Source organism: Manduca sexta, chromosome 21 (genome assembly GCF_014839805.1).
Source record: "Manduca sexta isolate Smith_Timp_Sample1 chromosome 21, JHU_Msex_v1.0, whole genome shotgun sequence".
Taxonomy (NCBI): Eukaryota; Metazoa; Arthropoda; class Insecta; order Lepidoptera; family Sphingidae; genus Manduca; species Manduca sexta.
Window position 1 is genome coordinate 2696982 of NC_051135.1, and position 25954 is coordinate 2722935.

Below are 25954 nucleotides of genomic sequence, written 5' to 3' on the forward strand. Positions count from 1 at the left end.
TATTTTGAAACCTCATCTATTTTTAAGTGTGAAGTTTACAGTCCAAAAGTGTCGGCTTAGGAAAAAAATATAGTTTTTAATGGTAGCAATAATGTTATTTAACACGATATCAAATTACCTAACATTAATAACCGACGTAAATCAATTATTCGTTTCAAACAGTCATCGACTTTTAAATCGTAATAAAATGTACAAACGGCAGTCAATTTATTTATTGCCTTTAAGTTGTAAAACGATATTACACGCTATAATGACGTGTGTTATTGGCATTTATTTCAACCATTTTACCATCAATGACCACTTGTTCACAGTTTATGATTATTGTTTAATTAAAAGCAAATTAGGTTTACAAAATAAACTCATTGATTGCGTTTGAGTTGCGGTCGCTTCGGTCTCTTACGTGAACCTGAAAAGTCATACTATACTATTCAGAAGGTAAGTATTATGTATATTATCTACGTGGTACATAAGGACGCAAACAAGAGATGTCGCTACATTGTTGTCGAATGCCACATGCACCGGACCTAATAAAGTGCTTGATTTATTTATTACTCCACACAAAATGTCAACAATGCAACAATTTAAAAGTGAAACGAAAAGGATTCAAGAAAGGGTATAGTATTGTGCGCCTATCCTGTTATGCAAATCAGTACTCTGAAACCGAAAGTGGAGTCGCATCCTAACAAAGCATCGGGTTTGCGTAACGCACACATAAATTATTGATACGCATTAGGCAAATTACCAAAGCCTTCACATGAATACAATTTGAAAACTGGACAAAACTTGTTCCAAACCAGCAAAAAATTCCGATATCATCGTCCTCTATTATCCAAGCGCAGTCGTTAACTCACAAAGAGAAATTTGCATAATTGGAATCAGAGATTTGGTAAAATATTTTCGTTTTTGTGGTAATGACACTTTCGTTTTCGTAACGTTCGACAGTTTTATTTGGAGTAACGTTTTTGCATCGTAAGTACGTTTGTGAGTGCGTGATCTTCTATAATTTAGACAGCGGAATATTTCAGTACGGCGAAAGCGAGCGTGAAAAGCTTTCATAAATAGCGATTGTGTCGTACATATCTCGATAAGTAATACTAGTTGTTGTGATTTATATTCCTGTGTGTTCGTGTTACCGGATAGTTAAGTTTTTAGTGCCACGATAGAGGGTTCGGCTGAGTGTAGTCGACGATTTGTTTATCGGTAAAGCCGAGGCGACGACAGCCGACGACACGATATCACCTATGTAGTATGTACCTGGGATCCTTTTATGTGTAAGTGTTACGTTTAGTGCCTCATTTATAGCTTTTTGGTTGCGTCGAACTATCATAGGTGAGTAAGAGCAGCGTGAGAATTTTTTCCCTCCAAGATTTATATTTTACGGCTTTTTAATCTCTTCTTTGATATATATATTATACTAAGTGAGTGAGTCGAGAGATTAAAATATTTTAGTAAATATAAATTACAGATGGATGTTATGTGTTTACGACGTATATCAAAGTTAGTATGTACACATACTAATCATAAAATGCACAAATTCTTCTACAGAAATAATCAAGGTGGATAATAACAGAGTGCTAACAACGTATCGTAGTCTGAATAACGTGTATCTACAGACTTAAAAATATATACCGAAGGTTATATAAATACGTAGACCACATAGAGCAGCATGACCTCACACAACTTTGATAACTCACACGTTCTTCATAAAGTTTTTTACAACTATATTCTACTAGAGTTGTCACAAAGGCGACCACAATGGCAAACTCAATAAAAGATGGCGTCAAAAACCGCACGAACTCATTCATCAGGAGGGAGCTGTCATAAAATAGAATTACTCGGCCGGATCACAGGCTGTCTCGGCCATGATTACTATGAATCACCATAAATCAATCCCTCAGAGGCCCGCAGCCCAACTAATTGCACTAGATCTCGTTGCTATAATAAATCAAACATTTTGGTATGTGCGGGCACAATTTTTTTATAGGTCGGTTTTGGATGTCGTAAATCGCGACTGAAACTTTTGGGTTTAATGACGCGACTTTTATTTTATAAAATATTTGCTCTCTTTCCAATTTATTTTCTCTGGGTATGTGTGATTTATTATTAAGATTTCAGTCCTAAAAACTTTGGCTCTATTAAAGTTATGAGTATTTATATTTTTATTAACTACGTTTAAATTAAAATTACATTAAAATCATTTATATATTCTTTTCAAAACCTTAATAAACCTATTAATACTGAACATATTTTTCAAGTAATAAGAAAGAACACATCACACTACTTGTGCAAAAAGATTTTAATTTAACGCTCTTTCACATTTCATTAGTGAACATTATTGTGTTTTATAACGTTTAAATCCAATTTCATTGTTTAATTACTGTAACCGATATTATTATATGACTTAAATATACGCTTGTCAAGTGTAATAATGTAACAAATATATTTCATTTAATTAAATAATAATGTAACAAATATATTTTATTTAATTAAATAAAAAGCTAACAACTCAAGTGTACTAGAAAACTTAGTTAACTCCGAAGATGTCATTTTGATTTCTGTAAAATAAAATTCAAGACTTGAGTAATAAAGTTATAGCTAAAAAATACTTTCGACAGACTGGCTGCTAAACTAACCCGCATTACCTATATTAAGTTGAATCAAAATATTTTGTAGCAAAAATATTTCTATATTTTACCTCAACGTATTTTTAAATCATCATAAGAAATACTGCATAACAAGTTATCGTTATTTTATATCCTAGACAAAAGGTTGACGAAACTATGACGAGACTGTTTCCATTTAGTTTAGGTTTTAGGTACTGCTTGTAAAAAGCAAAACATATAACAGAACAATATTGATACGATCAATACTTTATTGATCAATCATATAACAATAAAAATGTCTATCAATAAAAAACGGCACGAGTCGACAACTTCACACCTACAAAATTCATCGAGTTAATCCCACTTAATTGAGTCTCTCTCAGAAACCAATAAACGGTTATTGAGTGTACCAATAAAGTCTCACAATTAATGCCGTATCGGATACGTTATCTATAGATATATAAACCTATAGTCTGACAGAACCCTTGAGGCGATGGCAAATATAGTATTTCTGCAGCACTTTCATATGCCTTTTACTAGCTTCAAGCACTATAGTTGTACTCAGAGTGATAAAAGTTGATGGTTAAGGTTCAATTTCCTTTGCTTTTTGTTAACCGCTAAATCCTTAAAGTGCTCTAATAATTAATACTCAGACATAGTTTTTAGGACGCAGTACGCAGCTTTTTAATGCTTCTGCTGCTTAAAATATAAAGTTAAAGGAAAGCATTAACTGTTCTCAGGGCACTGAAGCTCTTATACCATAAATAAGTCTGGCATTCGAGAACCTCGCCCGGTATTTTACGTGCATTGGCAAATACTTAGGTACAATGCGACAATAAACCTTACGGAATCTAAAATGTGCTAAATAAAGGTCACTGGCTACAGTAAATTGCACTTTATTTCTTGAAAATAATCACTATATTCGATTGAAACTGTTTTATAATACACGTTCACTGCAATGCCAAGCAATGGCGACTCACGATTCAAAAACAGATTTATGATCGCTACGATAACGGGTCCGCGATAAAAAATTTGCCGTTCTAAGGATAATGTGTAAAGGTATGTATAAAAATGTATAATGAATTATCAATATCGTGTATTGTATTCGAAGTTACAAATAAATATGAGAAATATTTCGTAACGCGTCCTTTTTTAATTTAAATGACATTAAAAAAATCTAATTAACTTACTTATAACATTTTAAAAAATTGAACGCACTTCGACGTCGTTTTCGTAGTTTATAACTACATAACAAAACTCATCTACAGATCTAGAATAGAGATCAATAAACAGAGCTTCAATAACTCTTTTAGCTTCAATAATTAATGCGACCTAATATTGAATACTTATTTAAAGAGAAAATTTATGAAACGTGCAACTAGAAACACGATAATTGTTCACGAATTTTTGTCGTGGCGATTAGTAAATAATAAAAATATGTCTTGTGATAATTTAAGTCACGATGTATAGGTAACGAAGGATTCCAGAAACTTTACGGGTAGAGTACCTACCTCAGTACCTATTAAGATTACATTAATAAGTTAGAATAAGCCATTATTTGTTACGTTGTTCTATGTACTTTCATACTAATAATAAATTAATTAAAAAGATAAAATATCCGTACTGAGAAGTCAGTTAACTTATACCTACCTATGCTATAAGTAGTCAATTAAAAAAACATTCTATATTATTAAAAAAATCGGGAAATTCTATTTTCAGGAGTACGTGGAAAGAAAATAATTAAATAACTATAAAATTAATTTAAAAAACATAACACAATTATAAAAAAAAAGTCTTAATAATGTTGATGTTATCGTTTATCTATTAATTAAACAAAAATTAAAAGATTTTCATTATTGAATGCGAGATTTACTATCTAAACTATATACAAAACGTTTAAAAATAAATGAAAATATGATTCATAGTAGAATTTCCGTAATAAACGGAACATAAAATATTTTTAACGTTATTTATAACTGGAAAATCTGAAAGATTTTATATGATACGCTGAAAATACTCTTTCATTCAGTATATGTGGGTAGATAGTATTCCTTAGATCGAGAACGAGTACCTAAATACTGCGTTGTCTAACTATAAACACTATAAATAAGTGCAGATGAAAGACTGAGCCGACCTCAGATCCAAGGTCAGAGCAACTGTATAGGTACAAACGTAATATTGTTTCCACCCGTGGGAGTACATACTTATTACGAATGCTTTGTACGTGTTAGAAAATACACATGCTGAATATACAAAGAGACTCAATGTATACACCTATATTCAGTCTCTTTGTAATGCTCTAGGATTACTGTATAGGTACAGACATAATATACTATAATTTTTAAACATCTTATAAGTGAGAGTAGAGAGGGAATGTCAAGGCAATTATTCCATTTTCAAATTAAAACTAGTAATTTAATCCACTATTAAATGTACGCCACTAGCCATGAGTACAATGTAAATTAATACTCTTAATTATGGAAAAAATAGGTAGGCTACTATATAAAGTGACAACGTTAATTTATAATTAACACCTCGATGGCGCAGTTATATTACAGTAATACTGCAATGCTGAGGACTCGGGTTTGATCCCCAGGTCTGGTAAAGTCGTATTGAGTTTTTCTAGAAATTCTTAGGCGCATTTCCGCTACTTTGTGTCAAATGTCAGCAATACAATTAACAGCGTCTGTATAGCGCGTTAAAGTGTCATTTTGTCTGACAAAATCCGCATTAATATTGCTATTTTGCCGTCGAGACATACGACCTATTATTTTAAATGCTTTTTTTAAACATATATAATTTGTATTTCTATTTTTATGTAAGATAATTATCATAATCGAAAGTAAGATTCGTTCAACGAAATTTCAACAGCCATCACCGCATGGGCTCGACGCACACTTGGCCTGTTTATATTATTTTTATTTTTCATTTACACTCAACTTCCAGTCCTTTGATATCTGTATGTAAAAATTTTCAATATAAAGCTTAAACAGCTTGGAACCATGTTTTCAGATATAAAAAAAATGGCTCATAAATGTATTGAAATAAATTGTTAAAATTAAATCTGTATAACATCGCATTAGTTTCAACTGTTATTATAATATATGTATAAATATATAAATAAATAAAAACATGTTATTGGTTGCCTTAAACCCTTTTAATATTTGTTAGTATATTCGCCATTATTACACATGCTGAGAAAAAATCATCAGACTACATACAACGGTTTTGAAATCTAATCATAGAACCTTTTCAATATACAACGGTCAGATAACATGTAGCAGGCATAGAGTGTAATTTGCACCTCTCATGCTGAAGCCTTTCGAATTATCGACTCTATTGTCCTAATTATATACTAATGAAATTATATGGATTTTATGTTTTTCTTCGGAGTTATAAGCATGCCTTCATAATGTGAACAATAAACGATCATGTGCCACATGCAGAAGTGTTGAAACCATATGCCTCCGCTTCGTACAATAAATAAATATAGGTTGAATTAGATAGGTAAATAAAACAATTTAAATGTTTTATGCGTTAATCTAATTTTGCAAGCGGTCAATATAATTTTTATAGTTTATAAAATTACTCACTATTGATCCATAAACCTTTTAATTCTTCTAACACATAATGACTCAGAGTCATAACTTTAATGTAAAGTTATAAACATCGAATACTCTTGTAGCACTGAGAAATCAATGTCCGTTTATATTGTACGATAAGAGCGTGAATGTCGATAGCGCGCGAAAACAAGTCCTGACAATGATTTTCCATCGAAAACGGCTTGTAATCTTATCGCTTCACTGAAACACTTTCGTTTATGAAATTTAAATTCCAACTCGATATTCGGCCGCCATGTTGTAAGGCGTGCGTAAGCGCCTGTGCGCCGCGAGCACCGCGAAATTACAGCCGGCGCGCGCACCGCCGCTGGCGCGTTTAAAAATAAAATAAAGTTAAAACAACGTCATATTGTGAACGTGTGTGAGAGAGGGCCGGTATTTATTTATAGGCTAGTAGCTATGTAAATATAACAACCGACTCCAGTAGATTTCTTGCGGTTTGCGAAACGTCTTAATTCGTACGGCTTGCAACTCACGCCGGCAACCTACTTTATGTCCGGACTCCATGGGCCCATGACTCACTGTGTTTCGTTCTCTTTAATGTTCCTCATTTTCTTTACAATATAGTCATAACATAAACTTATATTGAAACAGATGACATAGCATAGTATTATAAGAAATGAGACCTAACTATTTCACTACCTTCTATCATTGTATCACTTCATATTCTTGGATAAAATGCTATGAAATAATAAAAAAAAATGTCAACGAAATAAATATCCAAGACTATTTTAATGATAAGTAAAAGTGATAATTATGTAAAACTTTTTAATTACGCACAATAACTGTTATCGTAAACTTTTATTCATTAGTGGCTTCCGCTTTACTTCAAGGACGTTTACTTATTAGGGGAATTTTACATACATAATCAGTCAATTTATATAATTGAGTCTTTGTCTAATGTAAGCTGGTTAATGTTAACTTTAAATTTAAGAAATATAATTGTATTCCGTTAATGAAACGTATTAAAATTTAAGCAAAGTTTGGATAATATTATCCAATATAATAAGGTTAGTACATATCTACTTTAATTCAGAAAAGTTTTGATGAAAAAAGCGGGATTTATTGAGCAAGGTATTCTGATGAAACCCATGTAATGTCTTCAAATTCGAAATGATACACCATTATTTCTTTCATTTTTTTTTGTTATTCATAAGAATCGTATACAAGTAACTAAACCAACTATCTTATGAAACCTTAATAAACCGTACCTATATAAAGATTAGAGTAGACGTGCGGGATTAGGCCCGAGATATTGCGAGCGATATTTCAGAGCGCGGCGCGGGCGGCCCGGGCAACGACCTCGCGCCCCACGCCCGGCAAACCAGGGCTGCCAGATGCACGTTCTATAAAACCTGAATTTATAAACAAAAACCACATTAGGGTAATCATACGTTGACATGGCAAGCTAAGTTTCATGTATGTACCTACCTGCGTACTAAGGATTACTTATCAGTATTATGGTAGAATGTAAAGGAATCGGGGCTTTTCACAAACATTTCATTACATAACATAAAAGATACTTAGATACTTAGTGCTGTATTGAAAATATTTGAAACAGGAAATAAGGGTCTATGGGTTGCTGGTTTTGTTTCAATAAACAATTTAAAGAAGGTTTTATTTAATTTATGGAAACAAGACACATAATAATTATTATGAAGATAATTTCTAAATAGCGCAATCAATCAATGCAGATATTGTAATTATGTTCCTTATAAATAATAATGTTATGTTTTAATTAGATGAGAATATAAATTTCGGTGCAGTTTAAAGTAATTTTCAATATAAGGCAGTATTAAATTATTGTAAGCTTATTTCTTCTCTTAAAATAAGCTCTGCATCTCTAACACGTTTCTTTGCGATGCGTACACTTCAACTTAAGCGTATTAAGATAGGCAATAATGTATATTAAATTTTAACTTATTATTATATTTATTTGTAGCTCTTTTTTCATACACTGTTTTAAAATTTCTTTCAGTCGCCCGTTTAAAAAACTGCCGACCCTACTAAAACTGAGCTTTGCGTCCGCTTTTTAATTTTACCTCGCAGCTGACAGACGCCTGTATAAACACACCCTTAAATATACAGTTACTAATATATATAGTTATCCACGTATTCCCGCATAGCACAGAATCTTTATGTTCAATAATTTGAGGAAGATCGGATAGGTCGTAAACTTGATAACGGACCGTAATCTCTACTTTAAAGTTCACGACTTCGATTCGTTTAGAAATATTGATCTCTGAACTCCGAATTTTCTTGGGATTATTACGGTTGAGTAACTTTCTATCGCTTATCACTGTAAGTATATTTATGTTTCGAAGACAAGCTTAATTTTTTTTTATCGCTGTACAGGGAATAAATATACAAAATTTTAAAGTATATCCTTTAGGTATTCTAAATTTAAATATCTCCTTTATAAAATTAAAATGAAAAAATTCATTGTTGAAAAATGTTAAAATAGGAAACTTCTCAAGATAAAGGCATAGTAACTGATGCAGTTATATTAAGTTTCATCTCACGAACCTAAATGACCAGTAAAAATATAAAATACCACCCATTTCCGTAAAACAAGAACCAGTTATCAGATTTAATAAACATAGCGATGTCATACCACGAAAAAATCAACAGGCTTGTACTCGAAATGAGATCGGTATCAGGGGCCATAAAAATTTTAATTGTAAGCAAGGAATAGGGAGGTAATCATTCGCGGAACCGATATAGATGTACGAAAATATACGACTCAATTTAAAAAACTTTAATAAATTATGTCGACAGTACAACGCGTTGGAATTTTAGGAAATTGTGTTAAACGTTTTCGAGAGATTTCTTCTGATGATTATATCTAAGTTGAGAAACTCCCCCAACGACCTGCCCTTCGCAACCCCCGACAATAAATATGTCAGACGAAGATATTACATGACTTGGCTCCGTCTTAAGTAAATTATTACAGTACAACTTTCCTGATGAGTTCGCTGTGCCTACCGAATAACTTTTTACTTTTTATTACTGCGTAGGATTAAGAGTTGATTCATTCCGTTTCGTGCTGTTTATGTAGTAAATTTGTGAGGAAATAATTTATACTGCATTGAACGGTAAATCGCGACGTTGGGACGTGAATGTAGTATCATTTCGGAGGTATTAAGATTTATAATTTATGGATCAGGTATAAGTACCTAAGGTTTCTGTTCGCGAATGAGAACGCATTCATACGAAGGTTTGAGATACATCAATAATAATTTAACGAATGAGTTGCTAATCTAAATAAGTAAGTATTAGAATATGATGAAATTTCACAAATTGAAACTTTTTTGATGAATGAAATTTTATTGGTGACTATGCTTGTAATAATTATTATATGTAGATGTCAACATGTTAAACAAACATACAATTTTCTGAAACAACAGCGGAAAATTCAAAACATTAACCGCCGTATTCTATTCATTTAAAAAAGAAAGACGTGTCAAGACACGGAGAAAAACACTTAAAAATACATTGTCTCTCCGCACTCCTTACAAAGCAAACAAAACATTTTCCCGCAACAAAAAAAATCAGGAAAAAGCGCGCCGGAGAAAAACAACGACGTCCATAAAAGAAAGAGCGGACTCGGCGGCGAATTGCGCGTTGCTCAGCGATACGCCATTGGCCGGCGGTGCGCTCCCCGCGCGCGCCCCTGCCCCTCCGGCCCCGACCGTAACTCACTGTTCACTTGTTTTTACAGCCGCCATTTTGTGACGTTCGCCCGGTCGGCGGGCGGCGCGCTAATCCATACCCGCTCACGAGCGACCGGTACCGATCCGATACCGGTATTTGTGTGCGTGACCCGACCGGTTCACATTTTTTATAAACCACTGGTGGTAAGAAATGATAGCCAGCAGAAATGATTCCTTGGAACGAAATGAACTTTATTTGAATTTGATTTTATTTAATGGTATTACGGGATAAGTAGTTATCACGACATAGCATCTAGGTATTAAGAAATAACTTATATAATACTTAATAGAGCAGATAATTAGATAAGTATTAAAATAATAAACATTTATTCTTCGTTACTTCTATAAAAATATAATATCGAAACTGCATTCCAAATAAACTTTCTTAATCACATGGCAGGAGAATACAATGATATTCTACTTTATATAATTTTATCAGTTAGTTATTAGTGAAACATGAATGCTAAGAGTTTGGAAGCTTTTTAATCACATTTTTTATGCCGTAAATTAAACCTAAACCACATGAAACAAGCAGAAATTACAATTTAATTATAGAACTCGCCAAAACATTATGTACTACATAGATACATCAGCATCCATTAGTGTCGCGTCATTAACTCAGTCCCATTGTGCGTATCTCCCCGACCCTAATGAGCGGCCGCATCCATAGATGCATGAACCCCTGTAATGTCGTATCTTAACGTCTTAATCCCCGTCATTAGGACGCGCCCACACTTAACTACATTTCGGTGAAGCGACCGAAATTAGGAATGGGAATTGCTTCGTTATATATTATGTTTTTAGGAAACAACGCGAGAAACATGATGGTACACAAAAATTTGAGGATGATAAATATAGATGGGATGCACAGCTTCCGTAGTTAGTGATTTTATTTCTATTAAAACTTTATTAATTAATAGGTATCTTGAAAATGATATTTATTTATCTTATAATATTAGATACAGCTTTTAATAGTTATTTAGTTACGTATTATAAGTCATAATAATTTTTTTTTATACATCGTTTCTTCATCACAAAACAATGACGTCATCATGCGTTTGAATTGATATAGCTTCAATTTAAGTATAACCTAATATATCGAATTAACTAGGAAATTATTCAATAGAGAATTGTCAAACCCTTTCAGAACTAAGTCAAGTTAAGAGTGTCTGATGATGTGGATTGTGGCACGGTCAAAGTTTTACGGTGACCGTTTATAGCAGTAAAAGTGAAACGATGCTGTTAAGAGAGCAATTGTCGCACTACTCGAAACAACCCTTTGCGTTAAAGTTCTAAGTTCATTTCTGTACCTTAATGTAGGTTAGCTTGGCTTTCATAAAACATTTTGTATTTGGCTTAAAACCTATTTTTACTAGCTCTGTCTGATTATTTTATTAAGTAAGAATTTGATTGTTTATAGTGAGGTCTTCAACGTATTAAAATTAGTTTATATTAAGTCTGTCAATCGATGTTCTTATTTCAATATATAAGTTTTATATTATCTATGTGGTAAAGATAAAATAAGTAAAAGAAAATAATTCAAGTTAAACATCTGAAATATAATACATGTATTTGTTACAAAATGAATTGGCAAAGAAACATACAAAAATCCAAAACTCTTTCTTTTTTATGATGCAACATGTACATAGGTGCAATGTACATATTGCATTCATTGCCACTTTCACATTAATGAGTGCTAAGCACACTAGCTCAAAGTGCAGTGAAAATATTAATGGACAGGTCAGCCGGGAGATGGCTAGCCACTGTGAATATTCTATGTGGCTTAACAGGTATTGACTTTTAATACAACTAACCCAATACCTGGTGTAATAAATATTCATATTGCTGTTAATATGCTTAAATAATCTCTTATACATAAAGCATCAATAACTAAAAATATATTTTAGTAAAAGGTTACGTGTTTGCACTAAATTTAATATTTTAGTAGATTTATTTAAAGATTAAAATAAAACTAAATAATTACAATCAAAATTAGATAACATTTCAATTTAATTCTCTGAATCATAATACTTATATCTATGAATGACAGAAACACTCATAAAAATAAACATTTACAATTATATAGTAATGGTTGTCGATGAGCAATAAAACGTTGATTGAAAATGCTGCCCAATACGTTTCTTGAGTTAATTAGTGGCGAATGTTTATTGTTTATATCATGAGTCACTACTAATTAAAATTTAATAGACAAAATAGATTTCACCCGATTGGTGCCAGTGTTAGTATTAGTCGAATTAAAAGCGACGATTCTAATAACATTTTAATAGATAATAAATACTTTAAATGTTATTTCTACTGGTACAATTTTGCGCAGGCAATAGTAATTTTTATCCTCTTAGCTGGATCTTTTTTTATCGTTTGAATGAATATTTAACTTAAAACTTAACATTTTGTCTACTACTATTTTAATACGTAGTTATTCTGAGTTAAATATAGAAGCGAGTTTGAACGTCCGTAAATGTAAAATAGGCAGGATTTAATGAAAAAGACAAAGGAAATTAACATAGAAAATAACATACAAGCTAATTTTCCTCATTTACAACTATTAAAATAACCTAAAATTCGTGTCATTAAACTATGTGCAGTTGAGTAATATTATGAACTTATGTTCATAATGTTACTCAACTGGTTACTTTCACAACAAAATATAGATTGTAGATTATATATTTTTATTTTTAACTGCTAACTATGAAATTTTTTCTTACGTATCCAGAGTATCTAAGTTAAAATAGGCTATTACGTTGGCTGCTCCACAATATTTTGTACACCTACTGCGTCTAACCGTAAAGTCACCTGAAAGATTGATGACTTTAGAAGCACCTTTCTTAAAATATCGTCGTGCAGAGGAGCGAGGGGAAAGCGAGGTGCCATATGTTGCTTATGGTTTTGTGGGCAGCTATTTGCGCGTTAAATAGGACATCGAGCGCGAATGTGAACCTTATTACAAAGGGAAATATGAAAATTGGAGTTAAGATATAGAACAGGGTAGGTTGGCTAGCGTTAAAGGTGACACCCGAACTGTCGATACATTTCACAATTGTCGTAAACTCCTGTAGACGGAAGGGGAGAGCAGTAAAATTATCATTTTATGCCGTTCGACGACTGAAATGACACGGGAATGCTGTAAAACTGATTTATTGGATACATCCCGAGAGTCACATGCTGAATTTTTGATGATATCTTTGTTTTTAGATAACAATATCGGACTAGGATTTTATATTTTTTATGAAGAGATTCGTTTTTTTATTATTCCAATATTAACAATCAGTAATCCATCCTCAGTGGCTCTGTAGGAATTTCTTACCAGGCAACAAATAAAATGCCTTGGAAAATATCAGCCTATAGATATAAACTAAACTGGTTGAGGTATAGACTAAATAAATTGTTTTTGAACGCGTTTATACGTCCACTAGGACTTTTGCTGCCACTATCGCTACTCTATGGAGAATTCTACCTATTTATCTTTCTACCCCGTAACGTAGAGCACGCCACTTAAGTGTAAGCCTTGTCTACACAAATATATCACATACACGGCGCATAAAACTGAGCCACAAACTACGCCCCGATAAATTTCAGTTATTGTAAGACGAACACACATTCATATATATTGTGAAGGTTTAACATACAACAACCGCACTATTTATGCGATACAATAAACAGTTTACAAAAAAATATTCAAAAGTTTTTCGGTGTTTAGTCATAGGAAATATAAGTTATATAATGACTATAAGTAGTACGCAAACTTGAAACTGCAAATGGAAGATATACAGCAAAAGTATAGGTGTATCTAATTACGGGCATGTACGCATTAAAATGTCGGCTGCCGTCGGTCATTTCGACAATTTGATTAAGTCGCCTGGCTACCGGCACATTTTATTGCCCTATATTTTCTGATTAGGGCCGCCGGCCGACCTACGTCCCGACTCCCGTCACTAATGAACACTGATGAGGGTTGGGATCCTGAAATATTTAGTCTGTCATTACTTGAGAAGACATTTTTGTCAATACATTAGTAATGTGCTAGCAATTTCTTTGAATACATCTAACAGATAAGCGTCGTTGGGTTTTCAAATATGATGAAAGATTATATCGGTAAGAATGACGTGTTTTTATTTTATAATTAACCGTAGAAAAAAATACCGGGCCTGCTCCAGACAAATCACACCAGACAGAATAAATCTCTATTAACTATACAAACTATAAACTGGCAGATAAACGCCCGTTTATATCATTAAGTCACTATAAAAAAATACTATAAAAAACGCATAATCAATTTGTACGTCAGCGCGATAAATGAATGAGAAAGCATTTGTCGCGACCTCTCGACTCGCGAAAAACGTATTAAACAAACAGTGCAGTAAAAATAAATCTAACTGCCTATAAAAACTGCCATAACTATCACTTAAACGCTATTGTGCTAGCACCGACTTTTATCTCGGGATCCGACAAAACGCAAGTCGCAACATTGTGAATACTCAGCTTTGACGAAGAAAAATTCTTGTAAAATCGGGCTGCTATGTCCGTATACTGATGTCGTAAGCTGGCACCGAATGTTATTAAACAACAATTTATTGAGTGGATGGCCAAGCGTAAAGTACATGTGCATATTCACAATATTCATAAATAAAAATGAATTAGGTAATTTATTCACATCTGAAAACCTCTTCACAGTGTCTGTTTTATTTTAGTATATTTAAATATTTATCAATGTAATAAAATACATACTTTATACGCACATAATAGGTTTATAATCATTTACATTCATTTACATACTTAAGGCGCCGTATTTTATGTAAGGAATGACCAACGTTGGTTCTATCTGACGCCTTGCCGCCATGTTGTCACACAGAATCATTACACTATCTTCGGCGGTACCATTTTCTTACCGAATATCAATAAATTAGATAAGGGATAGTTATATAGGCACCTGAGACCCAACCGGCCAACAAGCTTTCTCGGAGAACGTATAGATACGCTCTCTGCGTAATGTTTATCGTGAAGCCGACCTAACACAATAATAATAAAGAGAGTTTATTAGACCTCTCGCCACGAAGCGTTATCGACTTCAATTAAATATCATTTTTATTAGGAAACGCCCAGCGGTCAATACTTTATTTTGTGTGTGTGTTTTTTATCATCGTTTTACATACCGTCTGGGATTTTATTAGTCCCCGACAATGTTACGTGGGTGTAAGCCACATAAATTATAAATATAAAATCATTTTACTTACCAATTTTAATCCATAATCATGTATACCACCGGTCCATTCATCTGTAATAGAGAAAAGAAAACGTTAGGTGCATAAATAATACGTACGCTTCTATTCGCGAGGAACATTTACGATTTGAATGATTATAATTAATAATATCGCATCATTATACAAACGCCTTTCTCATATAAATCATACAGAAAAATTGTTTATAGCATTATTTATTTAAACGCTAAGACAGCATCATGAACCATAAAACGGGGTGTGAGCACGCGGCCTTCGCAACAATGAATACGAAAAAACCAAACGGAGATCGCTTTTCTTCAATGGTTACTTTATATGCAAATTCCTTGCAATAAAAGAGGGAACCCTTCTTTCCTAGCTTTTATATAAAGAGCGCAAGTCTCGAATCCGACGTTTTATGTATTCGCGAATCGACGCTGTTTTATTGGTATCGACTATCGATTCGATTCCTCAGCAGTCGAGAATTCGGAAGTAATGCCCGCTATTTCGAGTATTTCGTCGGCTAGTGTCGTGCCTATTCGATCGCTATCAAAATTTGATTGCCCGGTTAAAGCCTCCATTTATATGCAGTTGTTTTGCTCCCTTTACGTAAAAGTAAACTGAAATGATACAAACTTGAAATACAATTCAATAATGTACTCGTTTAAATTCAGATTTGTATCTTGACATGACAATTATTATGATAAGCTTATTAAAGTGGAAGACACGAACGTTATTGTACTTCTGCTTTTAGTATGATATCCAAGCATGGTTTCATGGCTATCGCATTCCATTCGTGCTTAGATACTGCCGTTACTCACAACGGTTAATGACAACTCAATAATATATTAAAAGCGTAGTATACAAACAATGAATCAAATAAAACTAAATTTAATTAAAACAAAGCTATTGAATGTTATAAAGTTTACATGTTTATAAAATCATAATTTTTAATATTTTTGTCATCTAAATATACAACAGTAAACATATAAATATATTAGCGTGTATATGTCTACCTACGTATTACATTCTTGGAGGCTGTAAGGGCAAGAGCAGTGTTCACGTCGTCTGACAAGGATCTTATATTTCCATAAAACGTACACTTTACGAGCGTACATCGCGCTCTCCGGTGCGCCTCGTTTCCCTCTTAGACCGAATTTCTTTTTGGTATTTACTTCAGTACATAAAGTTCCTTTTGTACTAAAACAGTATATTGTGGTTTTGTTTTGATAAGAAATTATTATTGTAGAGAGTTTAGACGTTAATCATAGAGTCTTGTGGTATAAAGCTTTAATAATCCCAAAGATAAACAATATTTTGTATTCGCTTCAATTCAAAATTATAATATATAGGGGTTTGGGATTACATTCGTTCTATATAATGTAATTATAGGTCAATGTGACATGAACTGTAGTTAACCAAGAGTTGCTAGCGGCTGCGGCCGCGTGAAATGCCTTGCCTGCCACAAAAGTCCCTAAAACACTATAGCGATTCGTAATGCCACCTATACGACCAAATCCATTCAGTTCAGCTGTTTTTCAGTCTACATTTAACAAGCATCCAAACATTTTCACAAAAAAATCACATTAATAATATTAGTGGGAGTAAGATTAAAGTAAATTTAAAATGTTAATATAATTTGTAGTCAATTAATAGTATTGTAGTATTGTACTTAATATAATACTTTCCATTTTTTTATTACTTGTATGTACGGCTGGATGTATACAATATTATGATTTAACATGTATTAAGTAAGTAATAAAATGTTCATATTATACAGGTGTTTAATTATTTCCAAAGAATTTGTATTTTCAAAATATTTTCTACCTAAATATTTTGATAGAGCCATTCACATTCATTATTTTCTCGGTTCCCGCCTATATTTTTGGTATCTAAGCAGGTAGTGGAGATGTTAAACTGCCAATCTTACATATTTATGAAGATAACATCTTACTGAGAAACCGCAGGTGCCAATATTATGTACGTCATATACTTCTTCTATTCGCCGTAGAGTCGTACGTTAATAATAAAAATATTATAAGATTTTATCGGTCTAACTGTTTGTGTGTCCATGACAATATCAGTTGAATAAAATTAACAATCTCACCACATCACAAATTAATAGAATGTCACAGAGAACATTAAACGTAGAAGCGGTTCCCGTACGATCTGCTTTACGATCTGTAGCTTTAATAAAAATATCTAATAACATTCCTACACCGTGTTCCATATTACCCATGGCGTTTATCATAAGCACCCCACCTACGTACCCTAAGCATGATATATGTAACTATCCAATTACTTATGTTGGCGTTGGTTTTTTTATCAAATGAGATGCTATTCAATCTCCTAAATTATTACACATAAGATTGCCGCCTTATTTTTTTTCTTCTCCCAATGAGCATGTAACTAGAACCGTGTTGGCTCCACTATAAACTTCATAACAAACTGCCACACGAAGCCATATCTTGTATATATTATGAGCTTTTTCGTTTAAGCCAGAACGTCTGGTTGACCGTTCCAAAAAGTTGTATAATTAAACACAATTCAAACGACATGGGTCTTTTCTATGGTTATAATAAAGGTGTTTTTGCATAGACCGCGTTTCGGTAATAAGGTGCTAAGAATAACGAAGAGGAACGCCCTTTAGATGTTTTACTTAACTGTTAATAACACGGAGGTGTAGATATAAAATGCCGACTTACTTGACTTTAAATGTATTATTTTAAGATTTTTAAAAGAAATCTCGTTGGATATTTTAATGTGTTCCTTTTTTATATCGTTTGGTTACATATCCAAATTCTGGTTTTTATACGAGGAGGCTTAATTAAAGCATATTTAATGCAAGTCCAAAGAAGATGCCTTCGTACGTAGATGAACCTTTTAAGTATGCATGTTATAGTTTAAAAACAAGTAAAAAAGGCGACGAAGTTTAGGTAACTCTACAATAGTCGTGCGTTTGTTCATCGTCATTGTATTTCAACTGCTAATTAATTATTATTAAACTTACCGCGCCTCTTGGGAAAATTTGTGAGACCTAGGAATTGAAAAACCGGCTATACAGCTCAAAGTACATAGTACAAGCTTCTTCTACTTATATCAGCTGTAATAAATATATCATCCTTAAAACGTATTTAATTGTTCTTTGTTCTCAGAGTAAAACATTCAGTTAAAATACACATAACAAATATACTTTGTAAAGGTACAAAATGTTCTCAGTAATCACCATGCCACCCACTTGGAGTGCATCACTCAACGGACTAATAAACGTAACTCCAGAAAGAACGAGGGGACTTACCCAAGTTTTCAAGTGCAGCATTTTGTAGTAAAATTATAACTGCGATAAAACTGAGGTATTCATCGGAGGTACTTGTATATGTAGATAAACTAATGTAAAGAGCTCTGGATTTATACCTTTCAGCTTACCTATGAATAATTTGAGACTGATGACTTTCAAAATCCACGTAGGCACGTATCCTTGTTATACTTTGAACCTAATATTGTAGTCGCTCGAAACTCTCTCGATGCTCTTGGAATAATAAAAACTGAATTATAAATAAACACCTTCTTTTGCGAGTCCAATCGTTACCAGGCGAGTAGTACTACAGTTCTCCTCATTACGACAATGTTGCTTCGAACATCTAAATTACCTATTGAACAGCGCCTGTCCGCTTGAGTTATAGTAGCATAAATTAACTGCACGCCCTCCGCGATCAGTGGACTACAGAATCCCGCTGTTCGGAGTTCAGTTATGCCTTATAAAAGCCATTACCAAAAATATTCGATTATGATCCAGTTTCTTACCGGTTATTGGATGTCGAAACCATTTTTGTTGGTTTTATGGACCCTGTCCCATGTTGTGTGCTTTTTAGCTTAATTTACGGGATTGCCAAATAATTTTATTAATTTACGTTGTTCAAATACAACTGAATTAATTTTGTATAGCTTTTTTATATGGTAAAGGAATGAAGTACACAAAAGTATTGTCAGAAAGGACATTACGTTTGGCCGGGTAGGACCGCTGCGTCACGTCCAAATCAACGTTAGCATTTCTTTTGTGAACGCTCCGAATTGCCGACATAAAACTCGGAGACCTGTTTTGCTACGTGATGTCTTCAGTATTTTTACTGCTTATATTTCTCGATATATTCTTATCAGTACTGAACTAGGTCCCTCCAAAAGGCGTCGTAAAAATATATTGTGTAAAGTTTGTGAAGTAAGGGAACGAACGAAGCAACTTTCCGAGTTTCTGTAATTAATGTTGCAAGAAGATATTGCCGGGAAAAGTTTTTTCATCATGCTCGAGGCAGCGGCGCGATGAGCGCCCCCGCGGTGTTACGTCGTAAAAACATACAACTTAATAAATAAAGTGGAATTGGTAAAGATTTATCACGAGGTCCACGTAGCGATTCATTGAGTACGCTGTACCGTTTTTGCCATATCTGCGTGGATAAGTAGTAAAAAATAGAGATATACATCATAGGAGTGGTCCGCCTCTCATATACTCGTACAAATGGGTGTATGAAATATTTTGACGTTTCTCAGTAGACACGGCACATTTGGAACGAATAGAAGGCGCGGGTGTTCCTTCGTGGAAACAATCCTGTTATTTATCGCATGTGATCTACACATGCCGGCCATGTAGACTCGTTCTTGCGTAAGTAGAGTTCCCATAGTTTTTTATATAACAAACCCTGACTTTGAATTATTTTCTTATTGATCAGAAGAATGTAATACTTTTAAAATTGTCCTATTATTATATTATAATTTTATAGCCACTGAATCGAACATCCTTACAAATAATTGGTATTAATTATTTTTTCTGTTAGTAGAGCAGTTACTATTGATATTTACTTCAACCTAATACTCACTTATTGCCTTTATTTTTATTCATCAATTTCAATTTTATTTAAACATATATATTCACACGCAGGTATATAAAATATGCCATGCAATACAGTAAAAAAAATGTAAAATTCAAGCGATGGTTACATTCAAACCACGTATGAGGTGGCAGGTGATACCAAGAGATACACGACCGTCCAAGTTTTATTGTTATACCCACTCTGCGAATTGAATTTGAAACAAGCGAGCACCGATCAATACTAGACGACGTGGCCGGGCTTCGTCCCGGCTATTTACCTACCCACATAGCTATAAGTGTATCTACAGCTGTGGAGACTGCAGCTCTGAATTATTATTCAGCATATTTTATATAACTGCTATAAAGTTTTGATATTAAAATATCTGTAGCTAGTGCAAAGAAAATGTCTGGGATTTTTGTACAATATCAAAATTGCGGTAACAGCTTATATTACAATACTTTATTGCTAAAGTAACTTAATAAAAACACGTTTCCATAATATAAATTCCATGTCTTCCATAAGCTGTGAACTATAAAGTGCAAATTACAAATGCTCCCAAAATTACAAAATAATGTGTATAACTAGGGCCTAGCTCTTCCTGTAACTTGACAATTAAATGTCGGAGCACTCAGTAATGGACAACAGAACATAACGCAAATGACTTTTTAACTTACCTACTCCAGTTCAAGAAACATAAAACTAATTAAGTACCATTTAAAACAATGTTTACGTCATGGTAATATCGAAGATAAATAATTCGGCTTTGTAAACAATTTTCTAACGATCGATAGACAATCATCGCGAGTTCTGATTCTACGTAAGCAGTATTAAACTAACTTTAAAATCCAACAAATTAAAATATATAGTAACTGTTAAACATACCACGGCAAGGAATTTCCTTTTAAAAGAACAAACATGTTTCGAAAGAATTTAAATAGGGAGTAGGCATCCGTGTAAATACCTGACCCGAATTACTTAGAAAAGTTCGTGCTTTTCATCCAATTTTAATTTTGTTTTAGAGCCCGGCTTCGGGTTGGGCTTACTCCGTCGCTATTATCTCACCCATTTTATCTCCAATGTAATCTTGTTAAGAGTCCCTTCCCCCTTGCCCCCTCTTTTCCCCTACAGCCCTCTACTGCCGAGAGAAGCAATAATGCTGAAATCCCCGGTTTTCGGCGCTTAAACTAAGCCACGCATTACCAAGGAATCCTTAGCAAAATTAGTTTTTCATCTACTTACTCGTATGTACGTATAATACAAGCTTAAAAATTAAAGGAGTACAGTTTTTGGTTTTTAGAATTTCAACTTTTGATAAATCAGGATTTTATTAAACTGAAACCTACTGGGCCGCAGGGTTCTTCAAGACGTTTATAACCTACTAACTGAAGAGACCCTAACAGAAGAGATTGATTCCAACAACACACTTTCCTAGATATCTTTAACTTTTTATACGTCACAGTCGATCTACGTTGTCTATAAAAATCTTCTTTCCATATGACAATCTGATTGAACTGTCCAATCTGTCTTTTCGACATTTATATATTTTTATATCATCACATTATTTTTATGTGATTTTTTTTATAATAATGCCATTCAAATTACCCGATGTGGACAGATGCTGTGGTTGTGTCACGGATCTGAAGGCCGCGGCCGCGATTATAGCTGTTCTCGGAATAGTTAGTAATTATCTATGTTCATAGTAATTAGAAAGGCTCATGCGAATACAATCAAGTAGTGGGCACGGATGAGCAGTGTAAAATTATACTTTGCTGGTAATAACAATAACGTTCAATTTTGTGTATCTATCTAAATATTTAGGATTACACTTAGTACAATTCATCAGCTATCATGATCTGTGTTTCAAATTTCATGCAAATTATTTCAACGATTGCTGCATTTATTTCGTACAAACATCCAAACATATTCAAAAACTTTGAATCAAATCCAACCTTAATTATTATTATAATCAATTAAATAAATAATTAATTAATTAAATTATTTATTATCACCCGTTTCAGGTGACGAGTCCGACGGTATCATGGGCAGTTGTGCGTCACTCTTATGTGATTAGAGTGTCTTGCTTTATAACTACCAGCGCAACAAGACCCGACATAGTAGACATAAACCTTAACAATATTGTAAGCAATTACTGTAATCAATTAATTTTATATACAATTTATATTATAATAACCACCGCTTAGATAATAGTTGTACAAGCGAACCTATAAAAGAATAGCATTTTTTTCAATGATTTTCTTAAATATAATGTTAATTAATATTAAATAAATTATATAATAAGGATAATATTTATTTATAGACATCATGGATATAGGTAATTTCTACAATTAATGGCTTTTTTGTTTCTAGTTAAGCTTTGGATTTGGCGCTCACGCCGGGTTGGGACCATCCTGCCTTAGTCCTCCTAAACTAAACAAAACTACTTTTCGACTTACCGAAGGAGAACAGTCTACGGATTTTGTGCGCACTACAAAATATCTGGGATGGATTGTCCTGGCTGCAGATATGATTCTTTTATTTTGTAGTGCTAATTTGCTTATTAAGATATTTAAGGTAAATCATATATAAAAGTATATATCATAATATATTACATTATATATTATGATATATACTTTATATATTGAATTAATTTTAATGAATAGGAATACTATTTAACAATGTACACCAAAGAAATTTGTAATCTTATTATATTGTGAAATTTCAGGGGGCATCCAAGCAAGCAGCAAAGTTTTTCATGATTTCAGCCTCAATATCGATGCTGTTTTCATTTATTTATGGCATGCTTTACGTTTCTGCGTGCATATCTGTCGGTGGAGCGTTTCCGGTTTTCGAATTCATCTTTTCATTAGTGGATGTGACGAGTAAGTGAGATCGGCACAGTAATGTACAGTCACCCTCAAATTATGTATACATAGAGACCAAATAAGATAGGAAATTCAAAGTCTAGACTGACCACGAAAATCCTTGCCATTTTGTGATAAAATATGGAATTAATTTCTGGTATTTTCAACGTTAAGTTTAACAACAAAAAAACAAAATTGGCGGCCTCAAAGCAGGTTTTTTATTTGGTCTATAATTTAACTTCGTTTGTTTTCAGTTTGGGCAGTTTGGGTGCATTTTATAGCTGTTATACGCACTTATATTACAAAATATGAGCCTGTAATTGAGAAGACTTCTAAGATTCCATTTTCACTTAACCCCCTAGGACCGTTGTTTAGGTATTAACCTTACGTAACGTATGTATTTTTTATTTTCAGTGTGGCTCTACTTTTTAATAGTGGTTAATTCCTACAGAGACAAAACTACATAAAGGGAGTTCTTGTCTATAATAAGCAAAGAAGATGAAGTGAAATCTAATAATTATTTCCTCCATGAAGAAAAATAGTGGCATATTAGATACCGCATGTTATAAGTCCATTGAGATCATTTGTAATGTGTTTTTATTTTGTATACTTTTTATAATAAATGATCATTTAGAATCGGACTTTAATTATCTAAATTAATTAAGAATACGAGAAGAATTTGCCATAAAATAGTGATGAGAAATTGAGAATAAACAAGTTTTTATTTCAGTTGGATCATAGAGCTAATACTAGGACAATTAAGTTTGGCGAACAATCATATGACGTCCAAAGAGTATTGAGAACCAATTTAGAACGTCACGCTAATTGATGTTTGACGTAAATTGACTAGCAAGATGATAAAAGAGATAGGAAATCGATAGTTCCATGATGGAATTTGACAATTCCATGATCCAGCTGATTCAGAAATAGTATTATTATGGGTATACTGCCGTTCCTTCCAACAGTAAACAGATGCTGTTTTTGTACGAGGAAATTAAAAGTCGCATGTGTTTTTATTGATATTTGGAGTATGGTAAGATATTCACTTAAGTATTCGCAATTCAAATGATTTATGCTTCAAATATTTGTAAAGGAAGGAAAATATATTGATTCCTAGCTTTTGTTTGTGACTACGCCCGAGTGAAATAGTTTGTCCGGGATAAATGTACCCTATATTATTCCCGGGATCTCAAGTGGTTCAACCATGAAAGCGTAATAAACAAAATATATATACCTAACTATACTTATGCTATTTTTTATTTATTTTCAAATATATACCTACAATTGTAAACTTACAGCTAAGCCAAAACACTCACAATGTTACAGTATACTAACAAAAATTTATAATTTCATTTAATTAATGTTTATATGTTTTTTTTTTATAATTTTCAGTTAATAACTTCTCATGAAATTGGCATATTATGTTGGCCCGTATGCCACAATCTGTATGGACAGTCACAAGATCCTGTACATTCGCCATTTATAGTATTTAGATGGATTTTGTTCGCTGTTAATGTGATAGTTCTGGCGAGCAGTTTTGCGTATTTAATAGGAATATTTTGGGTAATTAACACGAATTTATAATTTAATAAAGTACAATTTTATTAATAGGTAATTAAAACAAAGGCTCTAAATTATATTTGCAACTGAGAGTACACTAACATCAGATTTAGACATCTTTGTGCCCGGCAAACCTGCCCTAGACTACCTACAATGATGACATTGGCCACAATATATCAACTATCGTGACATAGAACAGAAGAATATTTACTCACCACTCACCATGAAATAAAAAACTATATTATATTCTAAAAAAACAATACCAAAGTAGGTTAAAATATTTTATATAGAATTGCGAATTATTTTGTTTAGGTGAGAACAATTAATATAAATACTCTATTATAGCTTTTGATTTCAGTCTTTTCCAATAACTGCAAGTATATTCATATGCTGTGGAATCATATCAGCCGTATTTTCGATAACTTTTGCTATCCTTTACGCTGTGGAAATGGGTTATTCAAAATGTACCAACCCAAGCGATGTTTTTGCGTTCAGTATATACGCAGTGTGTATGTATGCCGTGATCTAATTTAATTTGTTTAGTTTTGTATAAACTAATTATGTTTTCTGTTTACAGTATGGTGTTACTTCGTAATAGTCGTAAACTCGTATGATATGAAATGAAGCTTTCAGATATTTATGCATTTAATAAATAAATGTTTGTTCATTTACTTTGTATTTTACGTGTAGAGTAGTTTACTTGTGTCAATAAATAATAAGCCGCGGTTATGTTTGCGATATACATTAATTATTGTGACTTCCAAGATACCTGGTTTAGGATGGTTTTGTTTTAGGTGCATTTTTTTATATAATTTAAATAAATTCGGGATGAATATGCTACTACTTAGATGAAAATAGTTACAGTATCTATATTAAGTTATATGTAATTAAAGATATTTATGGCGCTCACCTCAAAACATCAAAACCTCAGAACAAGAACAAGCATAGAAGGAATCTAAATTACCCTCATATACTTATCCTATTTTTTCAAATAGGCCAAAACCGTTGAAAAGAACGAGACAAATATTATGTTGCTAAGGTCGGCTTGCGTACACTTTAAAATAATCAAATGGTTACCTTTGGTCATCTTTATGATGCCGAATTAAAAAGCAAATAAAATGTCAAATGTTCCAACTTGCCAATCTCAAAATAATGTCACAAACGCGCCCACACAATTTAGTTACGTTATACTTAAAGCGCGTGCTTTTCAAAAGTGGCTACATGTTGTGTAATATTTTTGTTGTTAATTTTAATAAATACACAATGCTGTTTAAGTAAAATATAGCCCTAGGAACAAGCAATGGCCTGCGTTATTGTGGGGTGTAAATCTCATTCTTCTCGTAAAGAAAATGAAACTGAAATCATCAGCTTCCATCGGTGAGTAAACAAAAAACCTAATATATTTGCTTAAACCCTGTACATAAGTGCAAAAGTGTTATTAATTATACTTTATTATGCTGTAGTCATATTATAATCTGCTGTTGGCCATTCGATCGAG

General features: G+C 32.9%; 2 protein-coding genes across 3 annotated transcripts in view; one reads left to right on the forward strand and one right to left on the reverse strand.

Annotated features, from left to right (window-relative positions):
- Positions 1–25954, reverse strand: part of LOC115444954 (homeobox protein abdominal-B) — a 94305-nt gene that overhangs the window by 46997 nt on the left and 21354 nt on the right. Inside the window, exon 2 of one of the 2 annotated variants that reach the window (XM_030170975.2) lies at positions 15189–15229. The gene's annotated coding sequence lies outside the window, so the exon portion shown is untranslated. Of the gene's footprint in view, positions 1–6196; positions 6554–15188; positions 15230–25954 lie in introns of those variants that run through there. The other variant, XM_030170967.2, reaches the window with a different exon arrangement.
- On the forward strand, positions 21546–23532 carry LOC119190037. Its single transcript, XM_037441047.1, has 5 exons — positions 21546–21711; positions 22054–22173; positions 22403–22606; positions 22758–22914; positions 23311–23532. Exons 1-5 carry the CDS (start codon positions 21622–21624, stop codon positions 23361–23363), a joined length of 624 nt encoding a protein of 207 aa, XP_037296944.1. The 5' UTR covers positions 21546–21621; the 3' UTR covers positions 23364–23532.

Excerpts from the sequence above, each read along its gene's own strand:
- LOC119190037 (XM_037441047.1), top strand. The coding sequence starts at position 21,622 with ATGCCATTCAAATTACCCGATGTGGACAGATGCTGTGGTTGTGTCACG. Across the intron at positions 22,607-22,757 it reads TGCTTATTAAGATATTTAAG|GGGGCATCCAAGCAAGCAGC; the intron begins GTAAATCATATA and ends GTGAAATTTCAG. Across the intron at positions 22,915-23,310 it reads TTCATTAGTGGATGTGACGA|TGTGGCTCTACTTTTTAATA; the intron begins GTAAGTGAGATC and ends TTTTATTTTCAG.